The sequence below is a fragment of the Electrophorus electricus genome, chromosome 9, assembly GCF_041902795.1.
Source record: "Electrophorus electricus isolate QZ-2024a chromosome 9, ASM4190279v1, whole genome shotgun sequence".
NCBI lineage: Eukaryota > Metazoa > Chordata > Actinopteri > Gymnotiformes > Gymnotidae > Electrophorus > Electrophorus electricus.
This window is the reverse complement of record NC_137505.1, coordinates 20,764,828-20,784,604: the sequence shown is the minus strand read 5'-3', so window position 1 is coordinate 20,784,604 and position 19,777 is coordinate 20,764,828. Positions and strand designations below refer to the sequence as shown.

At 38.9% G+C, this 19,777-nt stretch overlaps 3 protein-coding genes across 13 annotated transcripts; 1 reads left to right on the top strand and 2 right to left on the bottom strand.

Annotated features, from left to right (window-relative positions):
- Positions 1-281: 281 nt before the first annotated feature.
- On the bottom strand, positions 282-4,759 carry LOC113567591 (uncharacterized). Of its 2 annotated transcripts, none has more exons than XM_081720758.1 (10): positions 4,624-4,759; positions 4,015-4,089; positions 3,042-3,278; positions 2,619-2,945; positions 2,207-2,536; positions 1,924-2,049; positions 1,659-1,751; positions 897-977; positions 733-761; positions 282-551 (listed from the first exon to the last, which is right to left on the bottom strand). In XM_081720758.1, exons 1-10 carry the CDS (start codon positions 4,688-4,690, stop codon positions 510-512), a joined length of 1,407 nt encoding a protein of 468 aa, XP_081576884.1. In that variant the 5' UTR covers positions 4,691-4,759; the 3' UTR covers positions 282-509. The 2 variants fall into 2 exon arrangements, with proteins under 2 accessions (XP_081576884.1, XP_026851474.2); XM_026995673.3 differs by having other exon boundaries at positions 283-551; positions 1,683-1,751.
- A 943-nt stretch (positions 4,760-5,702) lies between these two features.
- LOC118240761 (uncharacterized) lies at positions 5,703-7,915 on the bottom strand. Its single transcript, XM_035522700.2, has 6 exons — positions 7,579-7,915; positions 7,189-7,308; positions 6,907-6,996; positions 6,538-6,588; positions 6,112-6,134; positions 5,703-6,018 (listed from the first exon to the last, which is right to left on the bottom strand). Exons 1-6 carry the CDS (start codon positions 7,913-7,915, stop codon positions 5,965-5,967), a joined length of 675 nt encoding a protein of 224 aa, XP_035378593.1. The 3' UTR covers positions 5,703-5,964.
- A 3,677-nt stretch (positions 7,916-11,592) lies between these two features.
- Positions 11,593-19,380, top strand: zgc:162396 (putative methyltransferase DDB_G0268948). Of its 10 annotated transcripts, none has more exons than XM_035522894.2 (8): positions 11,601-11,706; positions 14,409-14,441; positions 14,955-15,087; positions 15,596-15,756; positions 16,124-16,337; positions 17,105-17,205; positions 18,704-18,841; positions 19,073-19,380. In XM_035522894.2, exons 3-8 carry the CDS (start codon positions 14,977-14,979, stop codon positions 19,161-19,163), a joined length of 816 nt encoding a protein of 271 aa, XP_035378787.1. In that variant the 5' UTR covers positions 11,601-11,706; positions 14,409-14,441; positions 14,955-14,976; the 3' UTR covers positions 19,164-19,380. The 10 variants fall into 10 exon arrangements, with proteins under 10 accessions (XP_026888883.2, XP_035378783.1, XP_035378785.1 ...); XM_081720806.1 differs by lacking the exon at positions 14,409-14,441 and adding an exon at positions 13,336-13,463; XM_035522891.2 differs by lacking the exon at positions 14,409-14,441 and adding an exon at positions 13,336-13,463 and having other exon boundaries at positions 14,903-15,087.
- The last annotated feature ends 397 nt before the right edge of the window (positions 19,381-19,777 follow it).

Below are 19,777 nucleotides of genomic sequence, written 5' to 3'. Positions count from 1 at the left end.
GCTGGTGTTTAGTGTGCATATTTATAAATTCTTATTGTCTTATGTTGAATGACGGTGCTTGTGCCCATTCTCTCAGGTTTGCCTGCTCTCTAGAGCCCTATTTTCCTGTGATCTGGCCCTGTATTTTTTCTCTGTGTTTTTCCGCATGCATGCCTGGTCCACTGTAGCCTGTTTACTGGTGATAACATTGGCTTGTACACTGTACTGCTTGTAATAAAAAACACAATCCAGCGAACGCAACATTCCCCCTGTAATAAGCATACTGTTATCAGATTGATATTTTATTTTTATATTTTATTTTTTCCATTCAAGACACAGCTCAAACACTCTGATACTCTGATGTCTGAAATGACAAATGGCCCTAAACCAGGAGTAAGTTTTACTGCACCAAACGGGAAGCATGGGCACACCCAAGGAAACACTAAAATAATAATGGCAGAAAAAGGAGAAGATCATTTTGGTTCCTAATTCTAGTTTTACAGAAATGTTCTCAGCAGCCCTCATGCACCTCAGTTGATGTTGATAGTCGAGTAGATGACGGCATCTGGTATCTGTGTAAATGGCATACAGGATTAGGTATATGCACAATAACCCTGGCAAGTAATGAACAATAGACTAAGAGACACATGTTATCTCAGTTCTAAAGAAACAAATGCCTATGGTTGTAGATATTGGATTTTTATTAATCTAATGTCACAAAACCACCTTTCACAAGATTTGTTAATTGCTTACCTTGCTGTTTATGAAATCCCCACTGGCTCCTGAAAAGATCACGATGGCATTTACAGCGCTACAGTGAAATCTGCACCACCCATTATATTGCTTATTATGTGCAGAGTCTTATATACTGATGAACAGAATGAGCTAATCCTCTCTAATCCATTCTGTGGCCTTACCACGACACACTCCTGCTATGGTAACTGAAGCATAGTGGAGCTCCTCACCCTCAGGTTTTACCATGGCAACACGAACACCATCTAGTGTAGTAGAGTGACAGCTGTTAGGGGTGTTTAATGTTTAGGGTCATGCATATTCAATATATATTCAAAAGCAACAATGTATTTAGAAAAAAAAAAGCTTTTATAAAGTAAATCTCAATTAAATATTTATGTATATATGGCAACATTGTATTGAGAAATATTCTTTTATAAAGGAAATCTTCATAGACACAAAATATATACAGTACTGCCCAAAACTTTGAATCTATTACCAGTAACTGTTTTAATTTCTTAATTTATCAAAAAGTGATATGAAATGTTAGTGGGCTCATGTGTATTTTACAGGAATACATTTAAAACTGGCAAGAATCAGGTTTTGGGCCGATTCCTCCTGTACACACATCACTGTCTTCACTTTTTTGTACTAAAGTATCTTTAATTAAAACAGGAACACATCTATGCACAGCTGTTTCACCACTTCTGCTGATTTAACTCTGAGAAAGCACTTCTGCTGGAAAACATTTTTAGCTATCTAGTGTCAGTGGAACTTGGTGAAACGAAGTCAGGCCAAGATGTTCTCCTGAGTCCTGAAAAACTCCCAGTACCTCGGAATTTGAACACTTTCTTAGAGTCAGAATGTGCCACGATGGTTAGAAAAACTAGTCAATTGGGGCATTTATTAAATACATACTACAAACTACTTGTATAAGCATATGGTACCACTATAAGCCGGCTTGATGATACCTCTGTTGACAGAGTGAATGTGATTAATGGTTGGATCAGGATGACTGGGCTCGGGTCTGGATGGCATCTCTGTCAAAGATGGCATATCCACAGTAAGACGCACAATAACATAAAACAGACTTTAGCAACACTTGACAAATTCACATAATCTGTGGCTGGCTATATTGGTTGAGTCATACGTGGTTTGAAATCGAGACTCTTGTCTTGTAAATGTAGTACTGCCAGGAGTGGGTGAGTTTACCAGCTGGTGATTGTCTTTGACAGTAGAAGAAGAGAGGTAACAGCAAAACCGCCACACCCACAGTTATAGCACATGACACCATTACGACAGCGTACAGCCCTGCGCCCTCTGCTAATCTTCTGCCTCCTGCACAGATGCATCACGCAACAAGTGTCCTTGACTTTACTGATGTTACCACAGGACAAACTGGGCTTCATGCTTAAAAAAAGCTCAAGTGAGGCTCTAAAATGAAACTTTTCCTATTCAATTTAAAATCTTTCTAAGTGGAACATGGAAGTGTTACCTTGTTTAGGGGGAACTGAGGTGTGGTTTGACTGCCCTGATGGTGGCGTTTGTGTTGAGAGCAGGTGGAGCGTTATGGGGACCAGAGCTCTGAGTTTGTTCTCAGTAAACACGGCACACTTCCACAGGACCTGCTCCTCACACACACTGTTCACAGTTACACTGAGGGACATGTTGCCTCCTTTTGTAAGGACTTCCTGTTTGACCAGCACTCCTCTGCCTCTCTCCATGCTCAGCCAGGCCAGGGTCACCTGCTCTGTCACCTCTGACACTTCGCAGGTGAGAACCACGGGCTGATCCCTGAACACACCACCAGGGGGCTCTGCAGAGACTGACATCACCAGAGGTCCCAAATACATAGGAATGCTCTCAGGAAAAACACTGATAAAAAAATAAACTGCTAGGATATGTACCTCTTAAGGTGTGAAGTACAGAAGTTGAGTAATTGACTCTGTCATCCATCACACACTTATATGTGCCACTGTAATTGAACTTCACAGGTGAAATATGAAAAATGAAATGACTGCCTTTGTAGACTGTAGTTGTCCATTGCCCTGGTTCAATGGGTCCGTGCGCTTTGGGTTTTCCTCCATGTTCTGCTTCTATCATTACTACATTAGACTTCTTTAACCGCCAGATCCACATGGTTCTCCTGTAAGACTTTTTGGACTTACAGACGAGCAACACATCACTGTGGTTAGAGCTCTCTCGGTATAATATATATTTTTTCTGGTTTGTATCTGGAAAGAAAGCGAACACAGATGCTATCTTTAGTTGAGCGCATTTTAATGTGCTTTTTGCTATCAGTAAAAAATAGTTTTAGATGGCATTCTTACATTCGGACACATCCAGCAATTGGGTTGCATTCATCATCACCTTTCCCTTGTATATCAAGTTGCACTGGTATATGCCCTTACTATTTTGGTCAACATTGTATAAGAGGAGGAAGATGGTGTTGTTGTAGAACAGGGTGGTGTTTGCCGTGGGAGTGCCCTCTCTCTCCCACTGCAGTGTGGAGGACTCTGGGAGACTGGACACCTCACAGCACAGTGTGACATCGTGTCCAGGCTGGACTTTGGGAAAGAGAAATGTATCAGATATATTTGTTGTCATATTCCAAGACATTTGCTAATTGTTACGAGAAGGTTTTAAGACATTTTTTACTGTGAATGTACAGTTAATACAGTGAGAAACAACAACCAGTGATACGTCCCTCCCTCCCCTCAGCAAGCAGCCTCCATCTGGCGGTGATGGCAACCAAGCGGATTCTGTTTAAACTTCGTCTTTCGTTTCGATCTTTAGCCTTTCGTGTTCCCATTTCATTTGCTGCGCCACCTGTGAGGCTGGTTATGTGAAAGCGCCCTATTTGTTTTAACCGCTTATCTCGTATTAATGTTGCTTTGGGTTTCTTTCATTTTCGTTTGTGCACTGATTTTGAGTTTTCCTTTGTTTTCATTAAAACCATCCAGCCATCTTTAGTCGTGAGCTCAAGCTGACGTCCCCCCCCCCACGTTCTCCACCCGTGACAAGTTCATGCAGTTTGAAAAGGAAACATGTCGTTGTTTCACCTAGAAGCAAACATCTTAAGATATAGGACCTGACTGGCCTGGTTTGCTACAGAAGCTCAGGGACCTTTCATAACAAAAACCGTTAGAACAGGAAGGTCCATGTCTGCGTACGGGGGAATATTCAAAGAGCCCTGTATTTTCAAAAGTCACTAACGGCTCGATTATACCTGCTTTCTAGTCAAAATGTTACAATGATGTCGTCTCCCCAGTTGTGAAGTGCATGGCCCCCAGAGTTTGGTACCTGTAATCTGTGGACACGGGGTGATCTGGAGTGTGTAAGACTGGTTGTGTAAGGTATGTTGTTTCTGCTGGACGTCTGTGGGAGTGGAAACAGTTTCACCTCATATTGGTAACAGGTTTCATGACGATTTAATCTATAAATAGCACATTTAAATTGATACTGCAGTTACTTTGCATGGTACTGTGACTAAGAGCTCAAATACTTTCAAACGAAGGCTGTTGAAGGAAAAAAGGTTTTAACCTTCCAGGAATTGTACACCTTGGTATGAAAAGATAATGCATCAAGATTTATACGCACTGAGCACAGCACAAAAACAAACACCCGCACAGAAACAAATGCGCGCATGCACGCACAAGCACACACACACACACACACACACACACACACACACACACACACACACAGCATGAAAAATAAATATTTCAGTAATGATATAGAACAATAATGTTGACTTATTATTACTATTATTATTATTAATAAAAAATCTGATATGTGATATCAGCATGGTAAGATTTAGGTAGCTTGATCAAATGTATCTTAAATCATTGAGAATACATTACTTACTATCTCGTGTGGTAATATGTTGTAATGTATATTTCTAGGACTTACTTGTGGCCTGAATTCTGTAGCAGGTTTGAATTATAAAACAAAAAACAGTCCACAGGATGAAAAGCATGTTGCATACCACTTTAACCAATACCTACTGAGAGTGTAACTTTTTCTTCCATGCTAGACTGATCTCAACGGAAATGACAGATACATTCTCACAGCGGGTTTTAAAAACACCTGGAATGTGATCATTAGAAGCAAAAATGAAATTCAAAAGGACATTATTTTTTGTCTTATCTGTGGTATAAATCAGAGTGACTCAGGACATGTCTGAACATCATTTGGTCATATGATCAGTGACCTTTAGTGAAACTTGTTTGTTTGTTTGATTTTCTCATTTCATAATAAATAGCTTTGGGTTATTTTTTACGCCAATGAGATGAGTACATTAATATTCAGATGTGACCTGATAAGTCAGTGCCTACCGCCATGCTTGTTAAATAGAACAGTATGACGAGTAAATCAATGATACAGTTTTTCATTAGGCATGGCAAAGTTTGGTCTATGAAAGAACCTAACACAATTTGAACATTACATACTTATAGAATCTTTTCATCTCAGTAGGTTTTATGCTATAAGAATGAAAATTAAATTAAAATTGAAAATTAAATTAAATTCAAATAGAAAACCTGTTAAACGAAATGAATGTTGGTGAGCTCCATTCGATGAGCAGTGTGCATTACAAGAACACGTCCAGTAGTGCTGCACTGTGGTTACAGACTCTTCATACCGTTCTTAGTGTCTCTCATTTCTTTAGAGTTCTAAATATGTCCTAAACATGACACATATTCAAACACAGGAAAGGCTTTAAGTGCCACTAAACAAAAATGAATGCCCAAATAAATGAAAACTCTTCACCTGGTTACTACGCCTCTTACAATCTTATGAAAAGCTAATGCATCAAAGGTACAGCACAAAAACACACACACAGACAGAACCTCAAAAATGTATGCATGCAAACACCCCCCCCCCCACACACACACACACACAAGGGCAGATTTGGCATTTATGGGGTGCCAAGCAAAGTTATAACATTTTTATTTTTTATTACAAAATACAACATTTACCCAACCTCGAGAATCTTTACCTATCTTTTTTCTGCATTCATAACTGAACATCCTGGTTTCTTTTCTTTAACAGTACAAGCGTTTCATGGTTGGTTCAGGAGCCCTGAAGAGCTAACCAGCATATTATGGTTTCTCTTTGGTGTTGAAAGAAAGAATGCGTTTAGTCATGGTGTTTTCAGTCAACCGCTAGTAAAAACCACTGCTGTGTACGTGCACACACACATACACACACACATAAATGCATTGCAGGGATTTTCCGCTTATGATAAAGCACTCAGGATATGTTGATGGTTGAATAAATGATCTCTTGAACACTAGATGTAGGTTCCTAAAAACACATGCAAAATTACCTTTTAAAAAGCCAAATTAAAAAAAAAAGTATAACATTGACCCACTAATTAAGATGAAAAACCTTCCTCACCTTTTTAGATTGACTGCTGGGGTCTGTAACAAAACAGGAGTTAATGAGGTATGTTTATCAAGTCCATGTAAGACTTATTTACTAACTAAGTGCTTATTAACTACTTATTCATTCACAAGACACAGTACCAAATACAAAAGAATATAACATATTTTACATTCAATTTGTTGTTCAAGTTTTGTTTTTTTTTCATAAATGTTTTTTGGCATTCATTGGAACTGTCAGGGATAACAAGAAAGTTCTGATTATGAGGAAATACTGAAATTGAATGCCAGTTCAGGGAAGCAAGCACTAAGGGTAAGGTCATAATAATCCTAGAACCTCCCTCACATCTTTTTCAAATACTTTACAATAACACATCAAAATATGACTAGAACCTCCCTAACATATAAGACAGATATCTCTCAAAAATATATATTTAATTACCTTGTTGGGATCCACTGGCTGACACTGTAGAGTAAATAACATCCTCTTTCCCTGTGTTTATGAGAAAAAGGCCAGAAATATTATTTAGACTTTTATTTTATATTATTTCAGAACAAATCCTGAATAATAGTACCTATGGTTGTACTCATAGGCAATGTGAAGCCTGACCCATGTAACTTTAAGGATGCAGGCATGTCAGGTCCAGACAATTTGGGTTATATGTACCTACAATACTGATACTGGCGTTAGAAAGTTCTTTCTTAGACAATTAGCACAAGTAAATGACTACCACCATCTCAAAACAATGTACCCACTTTCACTTTATTTTCATCCCACACTAAGTTCTAAAGGATCACACGTCTGACACACCTCTGTGTATCTGTGCCCCTGTGGTGTTAATGGAGGGTGGATCTGACTGAGTAAAATGGCTCTCTCTTCTGGCTGACAGAAGAATTTCACCTGTAACAGGCATCAAAAAGACACCATACACAGTGCATCATATACAGTCTTCATGTGAACAGTCTTAGCTGAGAGGAAAAATCTACTTGGATTGAATGACAAAACAGGGAAGTGTTCAAAATGACTTTTTTTTTTTTTTTTTTTAAGAAATTGACCATTGATTGTGTGAAAAAAGAAGCTTTGGGTGTTTACCAGCTGTGGTAGATATGTTACAGCAAAACACCAGAGCTGCAACCAAGATGCATATACCAAGAACCGCAGCAGAAACCACGGCAACCATAGTTATCAGACTACTGCCCTCTTCTGGTGGACCTGCATAGTTAATGTATTTAAAACAAAACATTTCTCATAAATTAAAGCAATGGACAAGCACTATGAAATTATACTATTCTGTTTAAGCAGTCAGTTAACATAAATGACACTTCAACAAAACAGAAACCATTTTTGAAACCTAATACTCTGATATTATTAACACAACATGAAAGTGAAAATCGAAGCAGGAAACACCTGACACATTTGCTGTGTATGGAGAAGTTAGGCTTGCCTGACAGGAGACCCATAAGTGGAACATGGAAGTGTTACCTTGTTTAGGGGGAACTGAGGTGTGGTTTGACTGCCCTGATGGTGGCGTTTGTGTTGAGAGCAGGTGGAGCGTTATGGGGACCAGAGCTCTGAGTTTGTTCTCAGTAAACACGGCACACTTCCACAGGACCTGCTCCTCACGCACACTGTTCACAGTTACACTGAGGGACTTGTTGCCTCTTTTTGTAAGGACTTCCTGTTTGACCAGCACTCCTCTGCCTCTCTCCATGCTCAGCCAGGCCAGGGTCACCTGCTCTGTCACCTCTGACACTTCGCAGGTGAGAACCACGGGCTGATCCCTGAACACACCACCAGGGGGATCTGCGGAAACTGACATCACCAGAGGTCCAGCTCATAAGCTCTACACCACATTTAAGCTGCACAGTCAACAGTGCGTTATGGGTGTGCACATGGTCAGTTAAATTTAAAGCAGATTAGAAAGTTGGCTAATGTTCACTTTGAATCTACTAACAAAGACATCTATACCAACCTCTAAGTGTTTCTAGCTGTATTGTGGTGAAGACGACTGCATCATTACTAACATAGCAGCCATAATCCCCACTGTCTTCAAACATAACAGGTTTCACATGCAGAGGAAAAGAGAACCCATCATATGCATGCGTTGAAAACCTATTTTTATGAATCATGCTTATTCCAGCTGTCAGGATAGGTGCCAGTGGCTTTTGGCTTGACTTGTTCTTCCATGTAGCAGTAGTGTAACGATTTTTTGACTTGCAGGTTAGAGACACCTTACTGTTGTTTGCTCTATACAGAATATGGGATTTATTGTAGGTATCTGGTTAAAAAAGAGGAAATATTATTAAAGTGAGAAACTTTTTGTATTACTTTTCAATACAAAGAAACAATTTAATAGATTTTTTAAAAATTATATATATATTTATTAGTAGTCCAGTTACTTAAAATAAATAACGCTAACCCATACAGTGATAAACATTTCACTTTTAACTTACACTGTGATACATTTAGATATATTTGATACTGATGGTCCTTGACGTTGCAGAAGTATTTCCCCTGACTGTCCTCTGACACATTGTATAAGAGGAGGAAGATGGTGTTGTTGTAGAACAGGGTGGTGTTTGCTGTGGGAGTGCCCTCTCTCTCCCACTGCAGTGTGGAGGATTCTGGGAGACTGGACACCTCACAACTAAGGCTCACATCAGACCCAAGAGTAGCATAGTGCGTTTCAACTAGTAAATGAAAATTTAAAAAAAGACAAAGTAAATTTTTTTTGCATTATCACCTTCTTTTACTCGATAAAATACCCAATTCTTTATTATATCTACTATCACAGCTTGAATGTTCTTCCCTCCTCCAAAATTAACATCATATGTACACCAATCACAAGAACCACATGCCTTTACACCCACTTTATCAGATACATGGAAAGATGAATTTTAAAGGTGTACCGTTAGAGACTGTAGTCCGTGTGTGTGTAATGGGTGCATGCTTTTAAGGTGTGAGGCACTTAATATGGTGATGCTCAGTATATTAATATAGCATTCGGCATTGCCATGTAAGAAGATAAATGGCAGCACATTGCACAGAAAGAACTGTGTTTGTTTCGACAAACTATTGGGAAGTATTATTAAAACAAGCTTTTAAAAGGAAAATTGAATTGTTTGCTGTCCCTGGTAGAGCTAAAACACTACTGAACACTATCTCATCAAATTAATGGTGTTTATGGTTTATGTAAAATGTAGCCTATTCTTATAATCCTTGTAAACTGCATGGAGTAAAGGTTTGGTGTTTAAAGGTGAGAGAGGAATAGAGCCGCTGAGTTCCAAGGGGTTGCTGGCTACAGCTATATTTTTGCTATGTGTTTGTGTGGAATTGATTGTGTAAGGAAGTATTTCTTCTGTATTTGTGTATGGTTTTATGAAGAACTTATCACATCTCTTTGCGATTGTCTATTATATATATTTATATTACGGACCCTTTTTCGAATTTGCATAAAACACTACACTGATCTGCTGCTGCTACAAAGACCATTGTTAAAGTGTCTCAATTGGTTTGTTTTTCTTAAACGGCTTATTCAATTTATAACTGTATTGTCCCAGTTATAACACAAATATTGTGTGTTAAGAACAAAGAGGTGGACTGTGGATGCCCCTGTTAAGAAGGATACGCTTGGGATAGTTCAGGGATTACAGTTTGGTGCTGCAATCTGAGGGAGTGTTGTATCACAAATTGTGGGGATCAATGACTTGGAGATATTATCAGATGTTTCTGCCACAAGTATTACAAGCATTAAGTTATTACGAGGTAGATGGTACTCGCCTAAGAAGCATCAAGATATGGAAGGAACTGAAGGAAATGTGTATGATGTGTAGCCAAGTCCTCCTTGCCCAGAGTGGGCACAGACATGCCCAGTTTGTTGGCATCAAAACCTTTTGATGTGGTAGCAGTGGATTTGACCCTTGAGTGAATGTCCTTATATTCACTGATGTGTCTTCAAAATTCACAGTGGCAGTATTCAGAAAGAGATCGGTAAGTGGTGACAGAACCCAACACCCTGGTGAAAGAGTGGATGCATTGCTATAGTGTCCCTTGGTGGATCCATTCAAACCAGGGTAGATGTTTTGAGGCTGACATTCAGCGTTTCAATACCATCCACAGGGTGTTCCACGTTGCATGATCTGGTGAGAACCACCAGCTAAGAAGAGGAAATCAGTAGAACACCTTCCAGAAAATGCATTTGCATATTATAATACAGAGTACAGAATACACGGCTTTTTTTTAAAGGTTTGGCTAGTCTGACAATCTGCCACTTGAAGTTATACTGGGGACTGATATGGAAGATTGTTCTTACACCAGAGATGAGTGAATTGAAGGTCATAAGTGACATCTTTAAGAGTCCTCTAAGAAAGGAAGAGAATGGCTAAAGCAGTGTGCTGAGGCACATAGCAGGTATCATGGCCCTCCAGCTAGAGGTTGCACCCTGCAAATTGGTTGGCTGGTTTAACAGAAAAATCATGATTTTCAAGTAAGTGACAAAGTACAAGATTTATGGATATAAGTGCTCCTTTCGCATTTTGGATCAACTAGATTTGAGTAAGACTGTCTACACTCTTGCTCCAGTCGATGGCTCTTTCGTTCAAAGAAAAAAACTGAAGTCTTATGGAAGGGAGATTTTTGTAAGTGCAGAAAAGATCAGTAATCTGTCAAGGTGATTAGATAACAATCTCTTCTTATTGAACAAAATTGAGATGTAAGTGAGGTTCTGGAAATGTTATATGTTTGCACAATATATAACTGATATCTTAAAAACAAAACACATGAACTAAGTAGGACAAAGACCCAGAGCAAAGAAAAACAGCTGTTTATTATGGATTTTGCATCCAAATACGTTTTTAGAATTTCACAACAACCATAGTTTTTTTTTTTTTTCACACATTCTATTCACGTCTACATGAATGGCATTTATCAGATGGGATCTACCAGAGTGCTTTTAGCTGTTTTCTTAAATAGGTCAAATAGTTTACAGCCAGTTATACTCACATATTGTTATGTTTAGTAGTCTTATGGAAAATTGGTACCAAATTGCAGCCCCTCTATGTTGGCAGATTACTACTGGTCACTGAAGAGGGAAGTTCCTGACGCCAAATATTGGCAGAATTCGTACACGTGTACAAGACTGTTTATATTTGAAGTGTAACGGTCTTATTTATGAATAAATAATATATACTTATTGTAAAATTAATTTTAAACTATGCCTGAGACAATTTATACTCAAGTAGCAAGATACTTAATCAAGATACATTAATCATTTAATGGTCTTTTTAAGAGATACTTTATTACTTTTACTTAAGTAATAATTTAAATGACTACTTTTACATCTACTTGAGTACTTGTTATTTTCTAGAAACGTTACTTTTACGTGAGTGCAGTTTTTGACTACTCTACCCACCTCTGGGTGTAAGGCCCTTAACATGGTGGTGCGCAGTATTTAGGGATAATTTGGTATCTGCCACTTAGTTCTGGAGTTTACGGTATTATCACGTAGGACGTTAAATGGCAGCGAGTTGCACATAGTGTTGCTGAATCAAGCTTTTAAAGGGAAAGTTGAGTTGATTTCTGTCTCTGGTAGAGCTGTTACACTGAAAAGAGGTACGGACGGCTTATGTAGAGTTACATTAAATTAGAGATGGTGCATGAAGGTCATATTCTTACAGTAAACTGTGGAGTAAAGGCGTTTAAGGGGAGCGGGGGGCGGAGGTGTTTGGTTGCGAAGCTTCATCTATATTCTGACTTTATTCTGCCTTTATTCTGCCTATGTGCTTGTGTTGAATCGACCGTGTAGGGGCCGTTTTGGTAATATTTTTGGGTACGATTTTCTAAAGAGTTTTTACTTTGAACTTTTTAGCGATTTGTTTCTGATCTGACCTGTGCCACTGTTCTGTGTAATAAGTTCAGGCCTAGATTACTGTTCCTTTGTGAATGAGTGTGCTGGTGATATGCGTGTTTGCGCAAAACTACACTTATCGGTGTCTCTGATTAGCCGCGTATTCAGATTTGTAGCTACACTTTCTCAACCAATAATGTGTTAATAACAAAGAGGTAGGTGCCTCTGTTATGAAGGACAGACCTAGCATAGCTCAGAGATGACTTGCAGCTGCGTGTTAAAGGGGTACCGTTAGAAACCAGCCATCTCTACCCTATTACTGATCAGGTTCTGATTATGCTGATTATTTGTCCGATTTCTTTGCATGATCGATCATTCTCAGTACAGGGACACTGACATTTGTACTGGTGTGGTACTGGCTGCTGCACTGGTATGAACCCAGCAACCCATGAACCCATCAGGCACAGCAGTGGAGGAGTGGTGTGCTAATAACACAAGCAAAGGTTTCTGGACAGTACTGGTCCTTTGGCTAGAGGCTATTGATGAGGTGGTGGAGGATCCTACTAACTTCATATACTAAATCACATTTTCATTTAAGTGTATACATTGGGAAATAGATGATATTTTAATACTATTTTGACTTTCATTTTTTCATCCAAGCTGTTTCTGTTTCAACCCTTTAGCACATGGAAAAGCATCATATTGACAATGAAATTATGTTTAAATGGGGTAGATAATACATTTCATACATTTAATACATGCATTTTTGGTTGTGATGTTTAAAGTCAAATATCAGACAATATTTGCAATTTATGCATAGTTTTGGTTAAAAATACAGGACTGAAAGAAAAATAAAATAGTAAAATCTTAGACTGACAGAAATATCTATATAAGCAAAAGCAAAAATGTGACCCGTGCAGGCAAAGTGACAGACGAGGCACTCTTTCCAAAATGTCACTGACTGCATCATTATGCATTAGACTTGCAGAACGGAGAGACCTATTTTGGAAATGTAAGTTTTAGAGATAAAATACAGTAGGTGAAGCACGTACATGCTCATGGTTTCTCCTTGCTAGAGTTCACAAGCCCATTGAACTGTTAAAGGGCTCCCATGTGTAGGCCACATGTGACCGAATTTGTTCATTAAGTGGAAGAGCTACATATCTTAAAAGTTATTTGCTAAACCTGCAAAAAGCCTACCAACACACACGGACAAAAAGAGATGAGATTACCAGCCCTGCCTGTGTTTGTTCACACTGAATAGAACAATTAAATAAAGGTCTTTTATATATTGTACACTGCCCAAAGAAAAACACTGCGCTTAGTTTATATGGTAGGCTAAGATCATGCACAGATTACGTTATAGTTGATATGAGACACATAATGTACCGTAGGCCAGAAGTACATTATAAGTGATCAGATCTGATGGCAAAATGGATTGCTGTACTGGTACGCCATGTTCATGAATTTCATGAAGAAATTCGATGACAAGGAATGGACTCCACTATGATCCAAGAAAATGGTAACACTTCATTTTTGAGTTGTGCTTTATTGATGACTAAAAAACTCTTAACAGAGTATCTGTAACATTGTCATAAATGAATCCTAAATAGTTTGGCTAAAATTACAGTCAACTCACAACTTTACTCACAAGTGGACAGTTCAATGGTCAGACACCAGCTATCAAACCTTAACCTCAGCCCAACACTTAATCCTAACTGCATCCTTAACCTCAACCAAAAACCTGACCCTAACCCCAATGTTAATCTCAACCCAAAACCTAATCCTGACCCTCACCCTGGCCCTAATCCTGACCCTAACCCTAACCAAATAGTTTTCTTCAAAGTGACTTTAATGGCTCAAACCATTTTTTTAATAAAAAGATTTTAATATAAAGATTTTTTGCGCATATTTTTCATCCCGTCACTGGGCAGTGTCTCCAGTTGGCTAGAATGGAACTCTAGTAGCTATAGAGGTTGCCAGTGTAAAATGTGCTACAAACACATTAATAAAGATACTAAACTAATCCGGGGATAAAGTCTAGAATATTTGCCCACTTATTTAAGTGAACAAATTTATGTCTAAGCCAAAGTGAAAACAACACTGAAAAACATTTTTGTGCTCATCACATAGACACACACAAATCAGCATGCACCACCTGTATCTTAATTTCTTATTTTGTTTCATATGTTTCACAGAGGTCTTCATAGAGAAAGATGAGACTTACCATCTGTACTGGTTATGCCCCTGTGCTGAAGCATGCACACAAACACAAGCCAGAAAGCCATATTCACAACTGTCTAGTCTTTCTCTCCGCTGAGTCTAGCACAGTTATGCAAGGAAGTAGTCTAGAACAAGGAAGTCAAACAATACAACACTGATGTGATTTATGGAATAAATTCTACTATTTAACATCTTTAATTTATAGTGCACAATTCATTAAAATGCAATAACAGGTCCTTTGCAGGTCTGTACATTAAAGTGACAGGAGAAATAAGAAGTAAGTGTTCTTGTGTTGCTGCATGCAGACCAGTGCTATTCCTCATTGTCTGCGTGCTTCCTTCTTCATACTCTTACCCTGTGAAAGACCCATCATTCGTTTTCGCTGTGCTGCAAGATCTGTTATTGGCAGTACACTGAGTGTGATGTCACATGGTAATGATCTCATATGCTGACCTGTTGGCAAAACTACATCTAGGCTTTCCAACTTGGTTACATATGATGCTACATGCCATCTGATTCATTCTGATAGAAGGGCAAGGCTGTTTGTGACAGTTTAAAGTTTACTGTGTAGTTACACTGGCCTCTAAAAACAGCTTAACGTTAGAATTTTGTTTTGTTTTGTTTTTTTTTTCCTGTAGAAGTTCAATGCATGCTTTTTCATCCTATATGTCCGTTTTAATGATGTTTTAGCAAGCAAGCCACGTCTACCCTTGTTACCATGAAATAATGTTTAACAAGAGTCTCAGAAGGACAAGGGATCATGGTTGACTGCTGAGTCACTGGTGTATAGGACCACGGGAGACGTGCCTGCCATGACGTACAGGCTATTTGAGGAGAAACATCATGCTACCCTTTATCAGAAATATCGCCTAACTCCTCCCAACGAGGTGAAGGAACTTGTCCTGCAGTACCTGGACAAAAAGGTAGGCCAAATATGTATTTATATTTTCGCTGTTCTCTGTAGTGCTTACCACGGTTTCAGTCTGACCACATCGAGTTGTGTCTCAAATGCCTTCTTTCAGGGCAAAAACCAGTAATGCATTTAGTGTTCTAACTCCTGTGTTATCACACCTAAGTAAAATCACCAGCTTCTTGGAAGCTTCATGACATCAGTGAGAGGTGTCAGTGCAGCTCCCTGAACTCAGTGAGCCCTGCATTTCACTGTCACAGAATGCAGATTGACACCAATTTTAAATTTTTATTTTTTGTAAAAATGTTAAATTAAAATTTTTTGTGGAACATATTTAATTGCTAGTTGAATACACACACAAATGGTTCTCTCTTTTATTGTTTAGCCTGTATTTACTCTTTTCATAAACATTAAGCTTGTCCTGATCTTTAATCTGTAATCCTTAGGCGGCCTGTTACTCATTAACCCTTTGTAAATGTGTTTTCTTCATTGCTGTTTTGTGGTGGTGGTTTGTGAGTTAGAAAGGACCTCCCCATGAGCTGGCTGTGGACCTTGGGTGTGGGACGGGCCAGAACACTCGTCTGTTTGCCCCGCACTTTCAGAAGCTGGTGGGCATTGACGTCAGTGAGCAGCAGGTGCAGGAAGCCAGGGCAATACCAGGGTTGGACAACATCACCTACAGGTCAGTTAGAAAGGCTATTGCATAGTTGCAGAAGTGTAAATAAGAGAATTGCAATTACTTGCAAAGTGTGCACTGCAAACTTGTTAAAACAGCAAGTTTTCACTTGCACAAACTCTTTTCTTGTCATAGATTCGCTCCCTGTGCCAGACCTCAGGCTGTGGGGACACATCTCAGGCTCAGCTAGAGCTAGCATGCAATCATTACTTTCATAAAGCTTTGTTTAAATTAATATGGTACAGCAATGTGTAATAAAATGTGGAAAAGTGGAATAACAAAGTATCCTGGTTGAAGGACTTGGGAGATTTCATGCTACTATGTACTGCTATAAGTTGTGTATGGCATGGCTCACGTGATGTTTACGTGACAGAGCCGGCACAGCGGAGGAGCTGCCATTCCCCGACGGCTCCGTGGACCTGCTGACAGCGGCGTCGGCAGCTCACTGGTTCAATGCGGAGCGTTTTCTCAAGGAAGCTGACCGTGTGCTGAAGCCCAGTGGTTGCATGGCCCTGCTGGGTTACACTGAACACTTCAGCCTGCATCATGGCTCCTGTGGTGATAGGCTTAAGAACATCTATGCAGAGGTGAGGACCTGCGGTGGTGTGTGCGTGCACAGGCTGGCTGCAGATCCTTCCTGAATTCCACAAGGGAAACTGGGTCTGGCTCATAATGGCTGGAGAACCCAACCCTTGGTGGGTTCCCATGAGCATAACATATTAATGGCCCGTAATGCGTTTGCATGACAGTCTGTTTTAAGTGCTCTGCTGTTTAACAGCTGTATGTTAAACATGTTAGTTGTTTAGTCAGTGAAAAACAGATTTTCCAAAGTATTTTCTTAAAGGTAAAGTGTGCTATAGAGTAGACTGTTTAGGATTGGTCTTGTGGGTGAGTGGGTGACAAATACACCAAGTGGGAAAGAGGTGATGTGATACAGAATGCTCTGAGTGAAGATCAGAAACCTGCTGCTGCACTCAATATTCCTGACTCTGCTTCAGTGCACTCTACTGTATACTCTGATGGTGTGATACCTCTGGGTGATGCTCCATGCAGGGGAGGAAGGATTATCTAGATAATTCAAGAAATCAGTAAAGATGAGTAGGAACAGACGTGTATTTAGCCTTATGTGAAATGAATAAGCTTCAGCTTGAATAATAAAGTTTGGCTAGGAAAGCCCGTCTAATGCCTAATCGTACATTTAATTAGCGTGGTGAGGTGCAAAGATTTGTATCAGTGATTCAACTGCGTTTATAGCAAGTAATTTAGGATGTTTTGCATTGACTGACAAACAAATAAATAAAAGAAAGAAAGTGGTGTGCAAGGTGCACTAATATTTGTGTTTGCATTTCTTCAGGTGATGAAGGCCCTCATGCCCTACAGGAACACTCGGGTAGCAGTAGCCAACAGTAAACTGGAGGACTTATTTAAAGCAATACCCTTCCCTGACAAAGAGAGGTATCTCTAAACATGAGGTCTAATATGCACATACAGCAGGTGAAATAATTAGTGAACACAGCACGAGTTTTCTAAGTAAATATATTTCTAAAGGTGCTATTGACATGAATTTCTTACCAGACGACAGTAGCAACCCATCCAATCTACACATGCAAAGAAATCAAACCATAGATGTCCATAATTTGTCATGAAGAAAGAGAGCAGCTGAAATCTATTAGTAATTAGGAATCCTGCCACTTAGTGCAAATTAATATCAGCTGGTTCGACTGGTGGCCTATAAAAAAGTGTCTCATTATCAAGGTGCCACACAAGAAACATCTCAAAATGGGTAAAACCCAAACGTACAACCAAGGAAACTCTCAATTGGTTTCAGAAAGAAAATAAAGCTGCTAGAATGGCCCAGCCAATCACCTGACCTCAATCCAATTGAAAATCTATGGAAGGAACTAAAGCTTAGAGTTCATAGAAGGAGCCCATGGAACCTTTAGGATTTGAAGACTGTGTGGAAGAATGGGCCAAAATCACACCTGAACAATGCACGCGACTAGTTTCTCAGGAGGTGTCTTGAAGCTGCCATCACCAACAAAGGCTATTGTATGAAGTATTAAATAAATTGCAGTAAGCATGTTCAATACTTTTTCCCTGTGTCATTTCTCATTATTACACACAACTTAATTTATGGACATTATGGTTTGATTTCTTTGCATGTGTGGATTGGATGGGTTGTTACCAACATCTGGTGAGAATTTCATGTCTTTAGAAATATATTTGCTAGAAAACTGGTGACGTGTTCAATACTTATTTCACCTGATGTATGTATAGATTTTTGTTTCCTACATTATAGGATATTATCAGTGCAGTTTATAGTCACTCATGTTTTTACTGCAGCATGACAGGCTTCTCTGTACAGAGCTGTTCTAATTCTGATATGTAAATGCAGGATTTGAATGTGTAGGTTCAGTCTTGGACTGTCTTGGTTTAAGTGCTTGGTGTGCTTTAGCCTTGATGAGCATTATATTCTGCTGCAGAAGTCTCTGATACTGAGAAGAACATGCCTCCTAGTTAGAGCAGATTAAGTTCTAATGCAATAAAGCATTAAGGCCTTTTTGGTTCTTTAGTTGGTTTGTCTTTTAATCCAAATTTCCATCCTGCCATTTAGGTCTCCCCTAAGGGTGAGTGCTTTTGGAGAAATAATATGTAATATTCTTCTTCTTTCATTTACTACTATAGCACAGCAGGACTTTGGTTCGGTAAATAGCCAGAAACACCTGATTAAAAATAGACCCTGACAGACTTATTTGACAGCAGCTAACTTGGATTTATGTCAAAAAAGTAATGTTAAATATGTTATAATGGCAATTTTCCTTATTAAAATAATGCAGTTGAATGTTTAAAAAAAACTTCCATTTTTTAAACGTACCCCTCGGTACTGTAAGAATCTCAACTGCTATTATGGTGAAAACATTTGTCTTAAGGTTAAATCCTGTGTCTTGGTAAGGATTGAATGCATTCCAGTGAAGATGCAGATGAGCATTAACGCTGCACTGGGCCTTGTGGAGACATTCTCCATGTACCAGACGTACCTAAGGACAGAGCCACAAGCAGCCACTGCCCTACTAGAGTCAGCAAAGATGCGGTAATCTGGGGTTTCATTTAAATAAAGTGTTATTGAAACATGGGGATATCCTCAACTTAAACTTGGTGTGGATGTATGTGTGTCTACATATACACTAACACTAATATACTCCACAATAAATTACAATTCAATTTATTCTTTCTAAAGAAGTTTGTTTACACTGCATGGTTACATATTTTTGAGCACACTTTCAGATAGTTTTTAAACTAAGTGCTCATCCTATTGTTCCAGGCTTCTGGAGGAAATGGGTGTGTCATCCCCTGATACTGAGATGGAGGTCAGCACAGACTACTACTGTGTACTAGCTTGTAAACCACACTAACTCTAACCAAAGATTTTTAAAACATAGGATATTTGTATTATTACTGCAGTTGTTGTTTATGGTTTTACAGTTATCACATACAGATAATCTGTCATTTATCCTATTTTTCATCACAATGTTTTCATCTTTAAAGTATGAAATCATAGAAATGTAAATTGCACAATGTACAATTTTGGAAAAATAAAAAGGCTGCATAATTAACAGCTTCACATTTTAAGTGTGTCTTTGTGTATATACTATCTTTAGAAGGATAGATTATCATAATTTCTCAATGTATTCCTTTGTATTTACAAACAAAAGTGCAATAGCTTTGGGGAGGTGTGTCAAATTCTTTTCAAGGTGTTGCTGTAAGGGTTTATATGTCTGTTTCTAATTTTACTGGCATAAACAATCTACCCTTGTGGGAGGATCATAAACAATCCATCTGGTATTTTACTACCTCATGTACAGAAGAGCTTGCACAAAGTCAAAGGCACATCATCCACTGACAATGAAGAGCTACCTGAGTAATGCATGTAAATCTCTTCTTTTGTACAGAGCATCTTAGCTCACAGTCATGTTTGCCCGATAAAAGAAATAAAACAGTCTTCGGTGAAACAGAACAAGCTCTTGTG